The 13,994-nt window shown below is 59.9% G+C and overlaps 1 protein-coding gene across 1 annotated transcript in view; it reads left to right on the top strand.

The window, feature by feature from the left end:
• LOC139250204 (histone-lysine N-methyltransferase 2B-like) overlaps positions 1–13,994 on the top strand; it is a 44,316-nt gene that overhangs the window by 25,355 nt on the left and 4,967 nt on the right. The window contains exons 3-5 of the mRNA XM_070872698.1: positions 4,911–7,860; positions 11,738–11,824; positions 12,617–12,732. Of these exons, the coding sequence (XP_070728799.1) occupies positions 5,183–7,860; positions 11,738–11,824; positions 12,617–12,732 (2,881 nt within the window). The 5' untranslated portion in view covers positions 4,911–5,182. The remainder of the gene's footprint in view (positions 1–4,910; positions 7,861–11,737; positions 11,825–12,616; positions 12,733–13,994) is intronic.

Raw genomic sequence — 13,994 nt, forward strand, 5'->3', positions numbered from 1 at the left:
GTGATGGGTGAGTGGGACTGGGTGCGAGTTAGGACACGGGGCAGTGAGCACAGGGGGTGATGGGTGAGTGGGACTGGGTGAGTTAGGACACGGGGCAGTGAGCACAGAGGTTGATGGGTGAGTGGGACTGGGTGTGAGTTAGGACACGGGGCAGTGAGCACGGGGTGATGGGTGAGTGGGACTGGGTGTGAGTTCGGACACGGGGCAGTGAGCACAGGGTGTGATCGGTGAGTGGGACTGGGTGTGAGTTAGGACACGGGGCAGTGAGCACGGGGTGATGGGTGAGTGGGACTCGGGGTGAGTTCGGACACGGGGTCAGTGAGCACAGGGGGTGATGGGTGAGTGGGACTGGGTGCGAGTTAGGACACGGGGCCAGTGAGCACAGGGGGTGATGGGTGAGTGGGACTGGGTGTGAGTTAGGACACGGGGCAGTGAGTACAGGGGGTGATGGGTGAGTGGGACTGGGTGAGTTAGGACACGGGGCAGGGAGCACAGAGGTTGATGGGTGAGTGGGACTGGGTGTGAGTTCGGACACGGGGCAGTGAGCACAGGCGGTGATGGGTGAGGGGGACTGGGTGTGAGTTAGGACACGGGGCAGTGAGCACAGGGGGTGATGGGTGAGTGGGACTCGGGGTGAGTTAGGACACGGGGTCAGTGAGCACAGGGGGTGATGGGTGAGTGGGACTGGGTGTGAGTTCGGACAGGGGCTGATGGGTGAGTGGGACTGGGTGTGAGTTAGGACACGGGGTCAGTGAGCACAGGGGGTGATGGGTGAGTGGGACTGGGTGTGAGTTAGGACAGGGGGTGATGGGTGAGTGGGACTGGGTGTGAGTTATGACACGGGTCAGTGAGCACACGGCGTAATGGGTGAGTGGGACTGGGTGTGAGTTAGGACACGGGGCATTGAGCACAGGGGGTGATGGGTGAGTGGGACTGGGTGTGAGTTATGACACGGGGCAGTGAGCACAAGGGGTGATGGGTGAGTGGGACTCGGGGCGAGTTAGGACACGGGGTCAGTGAGCACAGGGGGTGATGGGTGAGTGGGACTGGGTGTGAGTTAGGACACGGGTCAGTGAGCACAGTGGGTGATGGGTGAGTGGGACTGGGGGTGAGTTAGGACACGGGGCAGTGAGCACAGGGGGTGATGGGTGAGTGGGACTGGGTGTGAGTTAGGACACGGGGCAGTGAGCACGGGGTGGTGGGTGAGCGGGACTCGGTGTGAGTTAGGACACGAGGTCAGTGAGCACAGGGGGTGATGGGTGAGTGGGACTCGGTGCGAGTTCGGACACGGGGCAGTGAGCACAGTGGGTGATGGGTGAGTGGGACTGGGTGCGAGTTAGGACACGGGGCAGTGAGCACAGGGGGTGATGGGTGAGTGGGACTGGGTGTGAGTTAGGACACGTGGCAGTGAGCACAGGGGGTGATGGGTGAGTGGGACTCGGGGTGAGTTAGGACACGGGGTCAGTGAGCACAGGGGGTGATGGGTGAGTGGGACTGGGTGCGAGTTAGGACACGGGGCAGTGAGCACAGGGGGTGATGGGTGAGTGGGACTGGGTGTGAGTTAGGACACGTGGCAGTGAGCACAGGGGGTGATGGGTGAGTGGGACTCGGGGTGAGTTAGGACACGGGGTCAGTGAGCACAGGGGGTGATGGGTGAGTGGGACTGGGTGCGAGTTAGGACACGGGGGCAGTGAGCACGGGGTGATGGGTGAGTGGAACTGGGTGTGAGTTAGGACACGGGGCAGTGAGCACAGGGGGTGATGGGTGAGTGGGACTGCGTGTGAGTTAGGACACGGGGCAGTGAGCACAGGGGGTGATGGGTGACTGGGACTGGGTTTGAGTTGGGACACGGGGCAGTGAGCACAGGGGGTGATGGGTGAGTGGGCCTCGCGGTGAGTTCGGGCACGGGGTGATGGGTGAGTGGGACTGGATGTGAGTTAGGACACAGGGCAGTGAGCACAGGGGGTGATGGGTGAGTGGGACTGGGTGTGAGTTAGGACACGGGTCAGTGAGCACAGTGCGTGAGTGGGACTGGGTGTGAGTTAGGACACGGGGCAGTGAGCACAGGGGGTGATGGGTGAGTGGGACTGGGTGAGAGTTTGGACACGGGGCAGTGAGCACAGGGGGTGATGGGTGAGTGGGACTGGGTGTGAGTTAGGACACGGGGCAGTGAGCACAGGGGGTGATGGGTGAGCGGGACTGGGTGTGAGTTAGGACACGGGGGCAGTGAGCACAGGGGGTGATGGGTGAGCGGGACTGGGTGTGAGTTAGGACACGGGGGCAGTGAGCACAGGGGGTGATGGGTGAGCGGGACTCGGTGTGAGTTAGGACACGGGGTCAGTGAGCACGGGGTGATGGGTGAGTGGAACTGGGTGTGAGTTAGGACACGGGGCAGTGAGCACAGGGGGTGATGGGTGAGTGGGACTGCGTGTGAGTTAGGACACGGGGCAGTGAGCACAGGGGGTGATGGGTGACTGGGACTGGGTTTGAGTTAGGACAGGGGGTGATGGGTGAGTGGGCCTCGGGGTGAGTTCGGGCACGGGGTGATGGGTGAGTGGGACTGGGTGTGAGTTAGGACACGGGGCAGTGAGCACAGGGGGTGATGGGTGAGTGGGACTGGGTGAGAGTTTGGACACGGGGCAGTGAGCACAGGGGGTGATGGGTGAGTGGGACTGGGTGTGAGTTAGGACACGGGGCAGTGAGCACAGGGGGTGATGGGTGAGCGGGACTGGGTGTGAGTTAGGACACGGGGGCAGTGAGCACAGGGGGTGATGGGTGAGTGGGACTGGGTGTGAGTTAGGACACGGGGCAGTGAGCACAGGGGGTGATGGGTGAGCGGGACTGGGTGTGAGTTAGGACACGGGGGCAGTGAGCACAGGGGGTGATGGGTGAGCGGGACTGGGTGTGAGTTAGGACACGGGGGCAGTGAGCACAGGGGGTGATGGGTGAGCGGGACTCGGTGTGAGTTAGGACACGGGGTCAGTGAGCACGGGGTGATGGGTGAGCGGGACTGGGTGTGAGTTAGGACACGGGGGCAGTGAGCACAGGGGGTGATGGGTGAGCGGGACTGGTTGTGAGTTCGGACACGGTGCAGTGAGCACAGGGGGTGATGGGTGAGTGGGACTGGGTGTGAGTTAGGACACGGTGCAGTGAGCACAGGGGATGATGGGTGAGCGGGACTCGGTGAGAGTTAGGACACGGGGCAGTGAGCACAGGGGGTGATGGGTGAGTGGGACTGGGTGTGAGTTAGGACACGGGTCAGTGAGCACAGGGATGATGGGTGAGTGGGACTGGGTGTGAGTTAGGACACGGGGTCAGTGAGCACAGGGGGTGATGGGTGAGTGGGACTGGGTGTGAGTTAGGACAGGGGGTGATGGGTGAGTGGGACTGGGTGTGAGTTAGGACAGGGGGTGATGGGTGAGTGGGACTGGGTGCGAGTCAGGACACTGGGGCAGCCGAGTTTTGAATCACCTCTAGTTTAGATCGGGTTGAATGTGGGAGGCCGGCCAGGGGTGCATTGGACTGGCCTAACAAAGGCAGGGATGAGGGACTTCAGTGACGTGGGGAGACTGGTGAAGCTGGGGTTGTTCTCCTTGGAACAGAAAGGGTTAAGGAGTAGATTTGATCGAGGTGTTCAAAATCACGAGGGGTGTGTCGGAGTAGATCGGGAGAACCTGTTCCTGGGGGCAGGAGGGTGGGTAACCAGAGGGACACAGATGGACGATAATCGGCGATGGAACCAGAGGCTGTGCAATTTTGTCGTCAGAATAAGGAGGCCAAATACTGTTTGGATTATAAGAGTCTAAATGGGGTAGAGGAACTGAGGGATCTGGGGGTTTTCGATTCACAAATCGCAAAGTGGTGACGCAGGGTTAATAAGGCCATAACAAGCAAACCCAACACTGGGGTTCATTTCTAGAGGGGTAGAATTGCAAAACAGAGAAGGTGTGTTGAACCTGTGTAGAACTTTGGTAAGACCACACTGGGAGCACCGTGCACAGTTCTGGTCTCCATATACCTGGGTGAGACCACACTGGGAGCACCGTGCACAGTTCTGGTCTCCATATACCTGGGTTAGACCACACTTGGAGCACTGTGCACAGTTCTGGTCTCCATATACTTGGGTTAGACCACACTTGGAGCATTGTGCACAGTTGCGGTCTTCATATACCTGGGTTAGACCACACTTGGAGCACCGTGCACAGTTCTGGTCTCCATATACCTGGGTTAGACCACACTTGGAGCACCGTGCACAGTTCTGGTCTCCATATACCTGGGTTAGACCACACTTGGAGCACCGTGCACAGTTCTGGTCTCCATATACCTGGGTTAGACCACACTTGGAGCACCGTGCACAGTTCTGGTCTCCATATACCTGGGTTAGACCACACTTGGAGCACCGTGCACAGTTCCGGTCTCCATAGACCTGGGTTAGACCACACTTGGAGCACCGTGCACAGTTCTGGTCTCCATATACCTGGGTTAGACCACACTTGGAGCACCGTGCACAGTTCTGGTCTCCATATACCTGGGTTAGACCACACTTGGAGCACCGTGCACAGTTCTGGTCTCCTTATACCTGGGTTAGACCACACTTGGAGCACCGTGCACAGTTCCGGTCTGCATAACTTGAAAAAGATGAAGAAGGTGCAGAAAAAGATTTGCAAGAATGTTACCCGAACTACGAGGTTATAACGCTCAGAAAAGACCTGATAGAAAAGGGAGGGGTGACCCAATAGAGATCTTTAAGATTATGAAGGGGTTCAGTGTTCTCCAGTTGTGGGGCTGGGAGGACCAGAATTGGGGCCATCAGTATACGATAGTCACTGAGAACTGGAATTGAGGAGGAAGTTGTCCGCCCCGAGAGTGTCGACGTGCTAACCCGGCTGTTGTCTTGTTGTGTGTTTCAGGGAGTCCGGCCTCGGTGTCTCATCACATCCTCACAGTCAGCGACCCGGCTGTCTCGCCCAGCCGTCGCTCGGTGGTGCCCAGACGTCACGGCCTGGCGTCCCATCACTCCGCCCCCCGGGGCAAAGTCACCTCCCCGCCCCGGGGGGCCATCGGTGGCGGGGCCTCGGCCCGTGGACCCCTGCCCGCCTCGCACCCGCTCCGGGCCAAGGACGGCACCTCCCTGTCCCACCACCTGGTCAACGCCTCCTTCCGGGACGGTGCGCTGAGCGCCATGGTGGAGCGGCGCGGAGGGCCGGAGAACCCGCGGACCGCCGCCGCCGCCGGATCCAACAACGTGTGCAAGAAACCGGGCAGCTCCGCGTATCCGCTCCTCCCCCCCCCGGCCTCCGCCCTCCGCTCCCCGCCGCCTGGCCCCCGGCCCTTCCAGCGCAACGGGCTGGAGCGGGGCCCGGAGGAGGAGGAGGAGGAGGAGGAGGAAGAGGAGGAGATGGCGGGCGGCGTTGCCGCAGGAGGTCCCGGGAGGTCCAAGAGGAGCGGCCTGGACGTCTCCTCGACCCGCTGGAGGACCGGGGCTGTCGCCAAAGAGCAGCAGCACTCCGGCCGGCCCAAGATCGTCGAGACCTACGGGCAGTTTGGCGTCCGCAGGATGGAGGCTGCCGAGCTGGGCGGGCGCCCAGCGATGACGCCCTCCAGGAAGGAGGCGCTGGACCACCGCGCGTGCCCGCTCATCGACAACAACACCGACGCCGAACTGCTCTCCCCTCCCTTCCCCGAGGGGCTGCCGGACGGAGGAGGAGCAGTGGGGGAGGAGGAGGAGGAGGAGGAGGAGGAGGAAGCCCCCTCCCTCTCCGACCTGGAGGAGCACCCCTTCGCCGAGCTGGACATGGACATGGTGTTGGGCTGTAGCGGGCGGGGCGAGCAGATCCTGACGGAGTCCTTCCAGGACCAGGCGCTGCACTACGGCGCCCAGATCGTGGTGGGCGCGCCGCGGGAGCTGGAGGTTGGCAGTGGGGCCGCCTCCGGCAAGAGGAAGTACCCCCTGCCCGTGGGGGTCGGCGGGGTGGAGCTGGCGGGGCCAGAGGACCCCGCAGGAGCGGACACCTCCGACGACGACCTGGACCACTACTACAACTTCGCCCGGACGGTGGTGACGGAGGAGGTGATGGAGCAGCTGGCTTCCGAGTGCTTCGGCCTGGACGGAGAGATTCCCCGCATCGACCAGCTGGATGGGGTGGATGACTCGGCCGAGCGGGAGCCCAAGGGGCCTCCTCCGAGCCCCCGGGGCGTCCCCGGCAAGGAGGAGCTTGCGGCAGCCGGAGCGGGCGAGGCCAAGACCACCGCCTGCTCGCCCCTGGCCGGCAAGGAGCGAAGCCCACCGTCGCCGCCCCCTCCCGCCGCCGGCGGCGGCAAGGGCCCCCCCCACGAGGCCGACCCCCTGGCCGAAGAGCTCGGCAACATCCTGCCCTCGGAGATCATGGACTTTGTGCTGAAGAACACCTCGGCTCCGCCGGTCGGCGAGGCCTCGGACGCCGCGATGGCGTTGCAGCTCCCTCCGCCCGAACCGGCGGCCGGCTTCGCTCCGCCGGCCGAACAGGAGCCCCCGGGCTCGCCGCCTGTCGCCGGGGACCTCCGAGCGGTGGTGATGGCGGCCCGGCCCGGCGGCGAGGCCAGCCCTTTGGTTGCCGAGGCGAGGGCGGAGCCGGTCGCTGCTGGCGAAGGCAAGGCCGAACGCGCGGCACCCACCGCGGACCCCCAGTTCCCCGAGCCGCCCCGGATCCAGCGGGTGTGCGTCAACATCGCCGAGGAGCCGGGCGGGAAGATGCCGGCGGGCCCCAACCCGCCGGCGGCCGAGAGCGTGATCCTGGTCAACAAGCATGGCCACCACGTCGTCATCCTGAAGAGCGTGCCGGACAAAGCGGCCGAGGCGGCGGGCCGGCAGAAGACCTCCACCGCCATGGCCGCCTGCGGCGTGCCCAAGGCCAGCTCGCCCACCGCCCAGGGACCGGGGCCTCGGCACTGCCCGCAACCCGTCGCCCTCAACCGAATCGCCGCCGCGCCGGCCAAGAGCCTGCCGGTCCCGGAGGCCCGGCTGGTCACCTACGGTGGTTGCGGCCAGGCGCACCTGAAGAAGGTGGCGCCCAAGGGCGCCTCGACCTTCTCCTGCTCCTCCCCGAGCCTCCTGGTGGGGGTGGGGCTGGGGGCGGGACCCGGCGCCCAGCCCCTCGAGCGCCAGCCCCAGAAGGGGCTGGCCGGCATCCTGCGGCTGAGCCAGCCCGAGCTGGTGTATCTCAACCACCCGGCGGCGCAGGGCTACGGGGCGGTGCTGGTCAGCCCGGCCGGCCCCGTGGCCCTGCTGGGGCCCGAGGCCCCCTCGCTGGCCCTGGCCTCGCCCATCCTCAACGTGCTGTCGGTGCAGCCGGCGGGCGGCGGGGCCTCGCCGGCCGGCCAGCTGCTCAACCGCGGCCCGCTGCTGGCCCAGGACGGGCGGGCCGCGGTGGGCGGCCTGGTGTTTGGTCGCCCCGAACCGCAGCAGCAGCTGGCCTGCATCCTGCCGATGGCGCCGGCCGCCGCGACGAATTTGCCGGGACCCCTTCACCACCACCACCACCACCACCACCAGCACCACCTCCACCGCGGCGGAGGAGGCAAGCCCGCTTACAAGCTCCTCGCCGCGGCGGGCAACAAGGCGGTCCCCGGGGTGGCCTCGCCTCAGCCCATCGCCCCGAATCGACCCCCCGCCGGAGCGGGGTTCCTGCCGGCCGCCGCCCACCCACCCTCCTCCTCCTCCTCCGCGCCCGCCACCGGCGGTGGCCTCGAGCACCTCGTCATCTCCTCCGACCGGCTGCACGTCAAGAAGCAGAAGACCTCACACATCTGGCTGGACCAGCTCCGGGCCGAGCACAAGCTGCTGGAGGAACTGCCCAAGGTCCCGGCTCCAGCTTCGTTAGGGTAAGGGCCCCTCACAGGTTGGACCAGAATGGTTCCCGGGGGAAGGGGGAGGGGGAAGGGGGAGGGGGAGAGATGAGGGACGTCAGTGACGTGGAGAGGCTGACTGGAGAAGGTGGGGTGGTTCTCCTGAGAGCAGAGAAGGTTAAGGAGCTGATTTGACCAGAATGGTCCCGGGATTTGACCATCCCAGGACTGATTCCTGGGATTGGGGGGGTTGTCCACTTTGTGTGAGCTTGTCCACTTTGGTGGCAAAAACAGGAAGGCTGATTATTATCTGAATGGTGACAGATTAGGAAAAGGGGAGGTGCAACGAGACCTGGGTGTCATGGTACATCAGTCATTGAAGGTTGGCATGCAGGTACAGCAGGCGGTGAAGAAGGCAAATGGTATGTTGGCCTTCACCGCGAGAGGATTTGAGTATAGGAGCAGGGAGGTCTTACTGCAGTTGTACAGGGCCTTGGTGAGGCCTCACCTGGAATATTGTGTTCAGTTTTGGTGTCTCTTAATCTGAGGAAGGACATTCTTGCTATTGAGGGAGTGCAGCGAAGGTTCACCAGACTGATTCCCGGGGTGGCAGGACTGACATATGAGGAGAGACTGGATCGACTGGGCCTGTAATTTAGAAGGATGAGAGGGGATCTTATAGAAACATATAAAATTGTGACGGGACTGGACAGGTTAGATGCAGGAAGAATGTTCCCGATGTTGGGGAAGTCCAGAACCAGGGGACACAGTCTAAGGATAAGGGGTAAGCCATTTAGGACCGAGATGAGGAGAAACTTCTTCACTCAGAGAATTGTGAACCTGCGGAATTCTCTACCACAGAGAGTTGTTGAGGACAGTTCGTTGGATATATTCAAAAGGGAGTTAGATGTGGGCCTTACGGCTAAAGGGATCAAGGGGTATGGAGAGAGAGCAGGAATGGGGTACTGAGGGAATGATCAGCCGTGATCATATTGAATGGTGGTGCAGGCTCGAAGGGCCGAATGGCCTACTCCTGCACCTATTGTCTATGTTTCCTATGACGAGAGATTGAGCAGACTGGGCCGATACTCTCTGGGGTTTAGAAGAATGAGAGGTGATCCCATTGAAACACACCAGATTGTGAGGGGGCTTGACAGGGTAGATGCAGGGAGGGTGTTTCCCCCCCGGGACTGGGGAGTCTAGAACCAGGGGTCACACAGTCTCAGGATAAGGGGTCGGCCATTGAGGACTGAGATGAGGAGGAATTTCTTCACTCAGAGGGGGGTGAATCTTTGGGATTCTCTGCCCCAGAGGGCTGTGCAGGCTCAGTCTTCGAGTATATTCAAGGCCGAGATCGATAGATTTGTGGATATTAAGGGAATCGAGGGATCGGGCGGGAAAGTGGAGTTGAGGTCGAAGATCAGCCGTGATCTCATTAAATGGCGGAGCAGGCTCGAGGGGCCGAATGGCCGACTCCTGCTCCTAATTTTTATGTTCTTATGAGAGACTTCAATTATGTGGAGATACTGGAGAAGCTGGGGTTTTTCACCTTCGACTGGAGAATTTTAACGGAGGTAAGATTGGATAGGCTGGGGTTTACTTTGGAACAGATGAGGCTGGGGTAAAGGTTGAATAGACTGGGGTAGATAAGGTCGTTAAGCAGACATACTTGCCTTTATTAGCCGAGGCATAGAGTATAAGAGCAGGGAGGTTATGCTTGAACTGTATAAAACACTGGTTAGGCCACAGCTGGAGTACTGCGTGCAGTTCCGGTCACCACATTACAGGAAGGATGTGATTGCACTAGAGAGGGTACAGAGGAGATTTACCAGGATGTTGCACTGGAGAGGGTACAGAGGAGATTTACCAGGATGTTGCACTGGAGAGGGTACAGAGGAGATTTACCAGGATGTTGCACTAGAGAGGGTACAGAGGAGATTTACCAGGATGTTGCACTGGAGAGGGTACAGAGGAGATTTACCAGGATGTTGCACTAGAGAGGGTACAGAGGAGATTTACCAGGATGTTGCACCTAGAGAGGGCACAGAGGAGATTTACCAGGATGTTGCACTGGAGAGGGTACAGAGGAGATTTATCAGTATGTTGCACTGGAGAGGGTACAGAGGAGATTTATCAGTATGTTGCACTGGAGAGGGTACAGAGGAGATTTACCAGGATGTTGCACTGGAGAGGGTACAGAGGAGATTTACCAGGATGTTGCACTGGAGAGGGTACAGAGGAGATTTACCAGGATGTTGCACTGGAGAGAGTACAGAGGAGATTTACTAGGATGTTGCACTGGAGAGGGTGCAGAGGAGATTTACCAGGATGTTGCCAGGACTGGAGAATTTTAGCGATGAGGAAAGATTGGATAGGCTGGGGTTGTTTACTTTGGAACAGAGGAGGCTGAGGGGAGACCTGATTGAGGTGTATAAAATGATGAGGGGCCTGGATAGAGTGGATAGGACGGACCTGTTTCCCTTGGCAGAGGGGTCAACAACCAGGGGGCGTGGATTGAAAGTAATTGGGGGGAGGTTTAGAGGGGGTTTGAGGGGAAATGTCTTCACCCAGAGGGTGGTGGGGGTCTGGGGGGGAACTCACTGCCTGAAAGGGTGGTAGAGGCAGAAACCCTCACCACATTTGGATGTACACTTGAAGTGCCGTAACCTGCAGGGCTACGGACCGAGAGCTGGAAAGTGGGATTGGGCTGGGTAGCTCTTGGTCGGCCGGCACAATACGGACACGATGGGCCGAATGGCCTCCTCCCGTGCTGTAAATTTCTCTGATTCTTAAGTTACTTGCATAGACTATAGATTAAGTCGCTCATCCCTGGAACCATTCCGGTAAATGTCTGCTTACTTTTAAACCGGGCGACTTCATGCAATGCGATTTGAAATCTTGTTACATCGGGATGTGACTCAAGTCAGTGGGAGACTTCCAGAGCAGACACGGAGGGCCCAATGTCTCATCCGAAAGATGGCATCTCTGCCAGTGCGGCGCTCCCTCAGTACTGCCCCTCCGACAGTGCGGCGCTCCCTCAGTACTGCCCCTCCGACAGTGCGGCGCTCCCTCAGTACTGCCCCTCCGACAGTGCGGTACTCCCTCAGTACCGCCCCTGCGACAGTACGGCACTCCCTCAGTTCCGCCCCTCCGACAGTGCGGCACTCCCTCAGTACCGCCCCTCCGACAGTGCGGGGCTCCCTCAGTACCGCCCCTCCCACAGTACGGCGCTCCCTCAGTTCCGTCCCTCCGACAGTACGGCACTCCCTCAGTTCCGCCCCTCCGACAGTGCGGCACTCCCTCAGTACCGCCCCTCCGACAGTGCGGGGCTCCCTCAGTACCGCCCCTCCGACAGTGCGGGGCTCCCTCAGTTCCGCCCCTCCGACAGTGTGGCGCTCCCTCAGTACCGCCCCTCCGACAGTGCGGCACTCCCTCAGTACCGCCCCTCCGACAGTGCGGGGCTCCCTCAGTACCGCCCCTCCGACAGTGCGGGGCTCCCTCAGTTCCGCCCCTCCGACAGTGTGATGCGCTCTCCCTAGATTTTTACACTCAAGTCTCCGGAGTGAGTCGTGAACCCATTACTGCCGGAGACGAGAGCACTACGCACTGAGCCACGGCTGTAATCGCTGGCCAGTTACTCCCTCTCAGGAAATCGAGCTCCTCTGTGATGCTGCCTTCCCAGTCAGTAGCTTGTTGTCACTGCAGCATGGGCACTCGGGTGATTTATCAGCAGGCAGCCGGTGCCCGGTGAGAATAGTGTGTTGCCGCAGGAGAGTCGCAAGAGAGGGTGGGGTAGAGCGCGATGCAGCCATGTGGGTCGGTATAATTACCGCCCAGCGATATAGCCACGCGTGATGTCTGGGCCGAATCTGCCCGCATTAACCGCGGTATGCAATATTCTGTCCTTTCCCAGGAACGGCCGGGTCCGGATTAAGACCCCCACCATTAAGGCCACGTTGGACCTGGATCAGATGGAAGACTTGAACTCCCAAAACAACACGTGCGTATTTTCAATTTCTTTTTTTCTGCGCTTGTATCCTCCTCTGGCATTGGGTGCAACGTGAGCAAGCATCGCTCGCTGGTCAGCATCTTGCCTGACCACAGACCCGCGCAGTTACAGGCCACGCGTGCCATCATCGGGCCTGTCCGCCATCTTTGTACGGGAGCTTGGTGGCCATGTTTGTGCAGGGGCGTGGCGGCCAACTTTGTGGAGGCATTCAGTTGCCATCTTGGTAGAGTTGAATCCCGTGCCCATATTTGTCGAGACCGGCTGCCATCTTTGTGGAGGGCGGTACTGGAGGCCATCTTTGTGGAGGGCGGTACTGGAGGCCATCTTTGTGGAGGGCGGTACTGGAGGCCATCTTTGTGGAGGGCGGTACTGGAGGCCATCTTTGTGGAGGGCGGTACTGGAGGCCATCTTTGTGGAGGGCGGTACAGGAGGCCATCTTTGTAGAGGGCGGTACAGGAGGCCATCTTTGTAGAGGGCGGTACAGGAGGCCATCTTTGTAGAGGGCGGTACAGGAGGCCATCTTTGTAGAGGGCGGTACAGGAGGCCATCTTTGTAGGGGGCGGTACAGGAGGCCATCTTTGTAGAGGGGCGGTACAGGAGGCCATCTTTGTAGAGGGGCGGTACAGGAGGCCATCTTTGTAGAGGGGCGGTACAGGAGGCCATCTTTGTAGAGGTGGTCTGGGGGGGCCATTTTCGAAGAGCTCCCTTGGTTCCACCCCTCCAACTGTGCAGGAACCACACTCCTCCATGTATCCTGACTCCAATTTCCCCCTCTCCATCCAGGTCAGGACATCGCGAGGACCCTTCGTCCCGTTTGATCGACTTGACGGCAATGCGGGACGCCAGCAGTCGTCATAGCAACCGACGGAGCCCACCCAGAGAGTGGAAACGCTGTTCAGGTAGAGTCGATCGGGGTGGGGGCGGGCGGATTGCACAGTGGGGAAATTATTCGAATCGCATGGGGGGGTTGAAAAAAAAATTGTGGGTAAGGAGCAAGGGGTGGGTGGGTGAATTTGTGTTGAAGTCCCTCCGTGGACGACTCGCCCCTCCCTATCGCTGTAACCTCCTCCAGCCCCTACACCTCTCCCTATCTCTGTAACCTCCTCCAGCCCCTACACCTCTCCCTATCTCTGTAACCCCCTCCAGCCCCTACACCCCTCCCTATCGCTGTAACCTCCTCCAGCCCCTACACCTCTCCCTATCTCTGTAACCTCCTCCAGCCCCTACACCCCTCCCTATCTCTGTAACCTCCTCCAGCCCCTACACCCCTCCCAGATCTCTCTGCTCCTCCAAATTCAGAACATAAGAAATAGGAGCAGGAGTCGGCCATTCGGCCCCTCGAGCCTGCTCCACCATTTAATACGATCATGGCTGATCCGATCATGGACTTAGCTCCAATTCCTCGCCCGCTCCCCATAACCCTTCACTCCCTTATCGCTCAAAAATCTGTCTATCTCCGCCTTAAATATATTCAATGTCCCGGCCTCCACAGCTCTCTGGGGCAGAGAATTCCACAGATTTACAACCCTCTGAGAGAAGAAATTCCTCCTCATCTCAGTTTTAAATGGGCAGCCCCTTATTCTGAAACTATGTCCCCTAGTTCTAGTCTCCCCCACGAGGGGGAAACATCTTCTCTACATCTACCCTGTCCAGCCCCCTCATAATCTGATACGTTTCGATAAGATCACCTCTCATTTTTCTGAATTCCAATGAGTAGAGGCCCAACCTCCTCAACCTTTCCTCATAAGTCAACCCCCTCATCCCCGGAATCAACCGAGTGAACCTTCTCTGAACTGCCTCCAAAGCAAAGTATATCCTTTCGTAAATATGGAAACCAAAACTGCACGCAGTACTCCAGGTGTGGCCTCACCAATACCCTGTATAACTGGAGCAAGACTTCCCTGCTTTTATACTCCATCCCCTTTGCAATAAAGACCAAGATACCATTGGCCTTCCTGATCACTTGCTGTACCTGCACACTAACCTTTTGTGTTTCATGCACCAGGACCCCCAGGTCTCGCTGTACACAGGGCCCCCTTTCCCCCCCCCCCCCCCAGGTCGCACTGTATACGGACCCCCTCCCCCTCCCAGGTCCCTCTGTACCGCAACATTCTGACTTTGCGCCTCTGAGCGACAGTGTTCCACACCTGGAGTATTGTGT

The sequence above is a fragment of the Pristiophorus japonicus genome, unplaced genomic scaffold, assembly GCF_044704955.1.
Source record: "Pristiophorus japonicus isolate sPriJap1 unplaced genomic scaffold, sPriJap1.hap1 HAP1_SCAFFOLD_350, whole genome shotgun sequence".
NCBI classification, from domain to species: Eukaryota; Metazoa; Chordata; class Chondrichthyes; family Pristiophoridae; genus Pristiophorus; species Pristiophorus japonicus.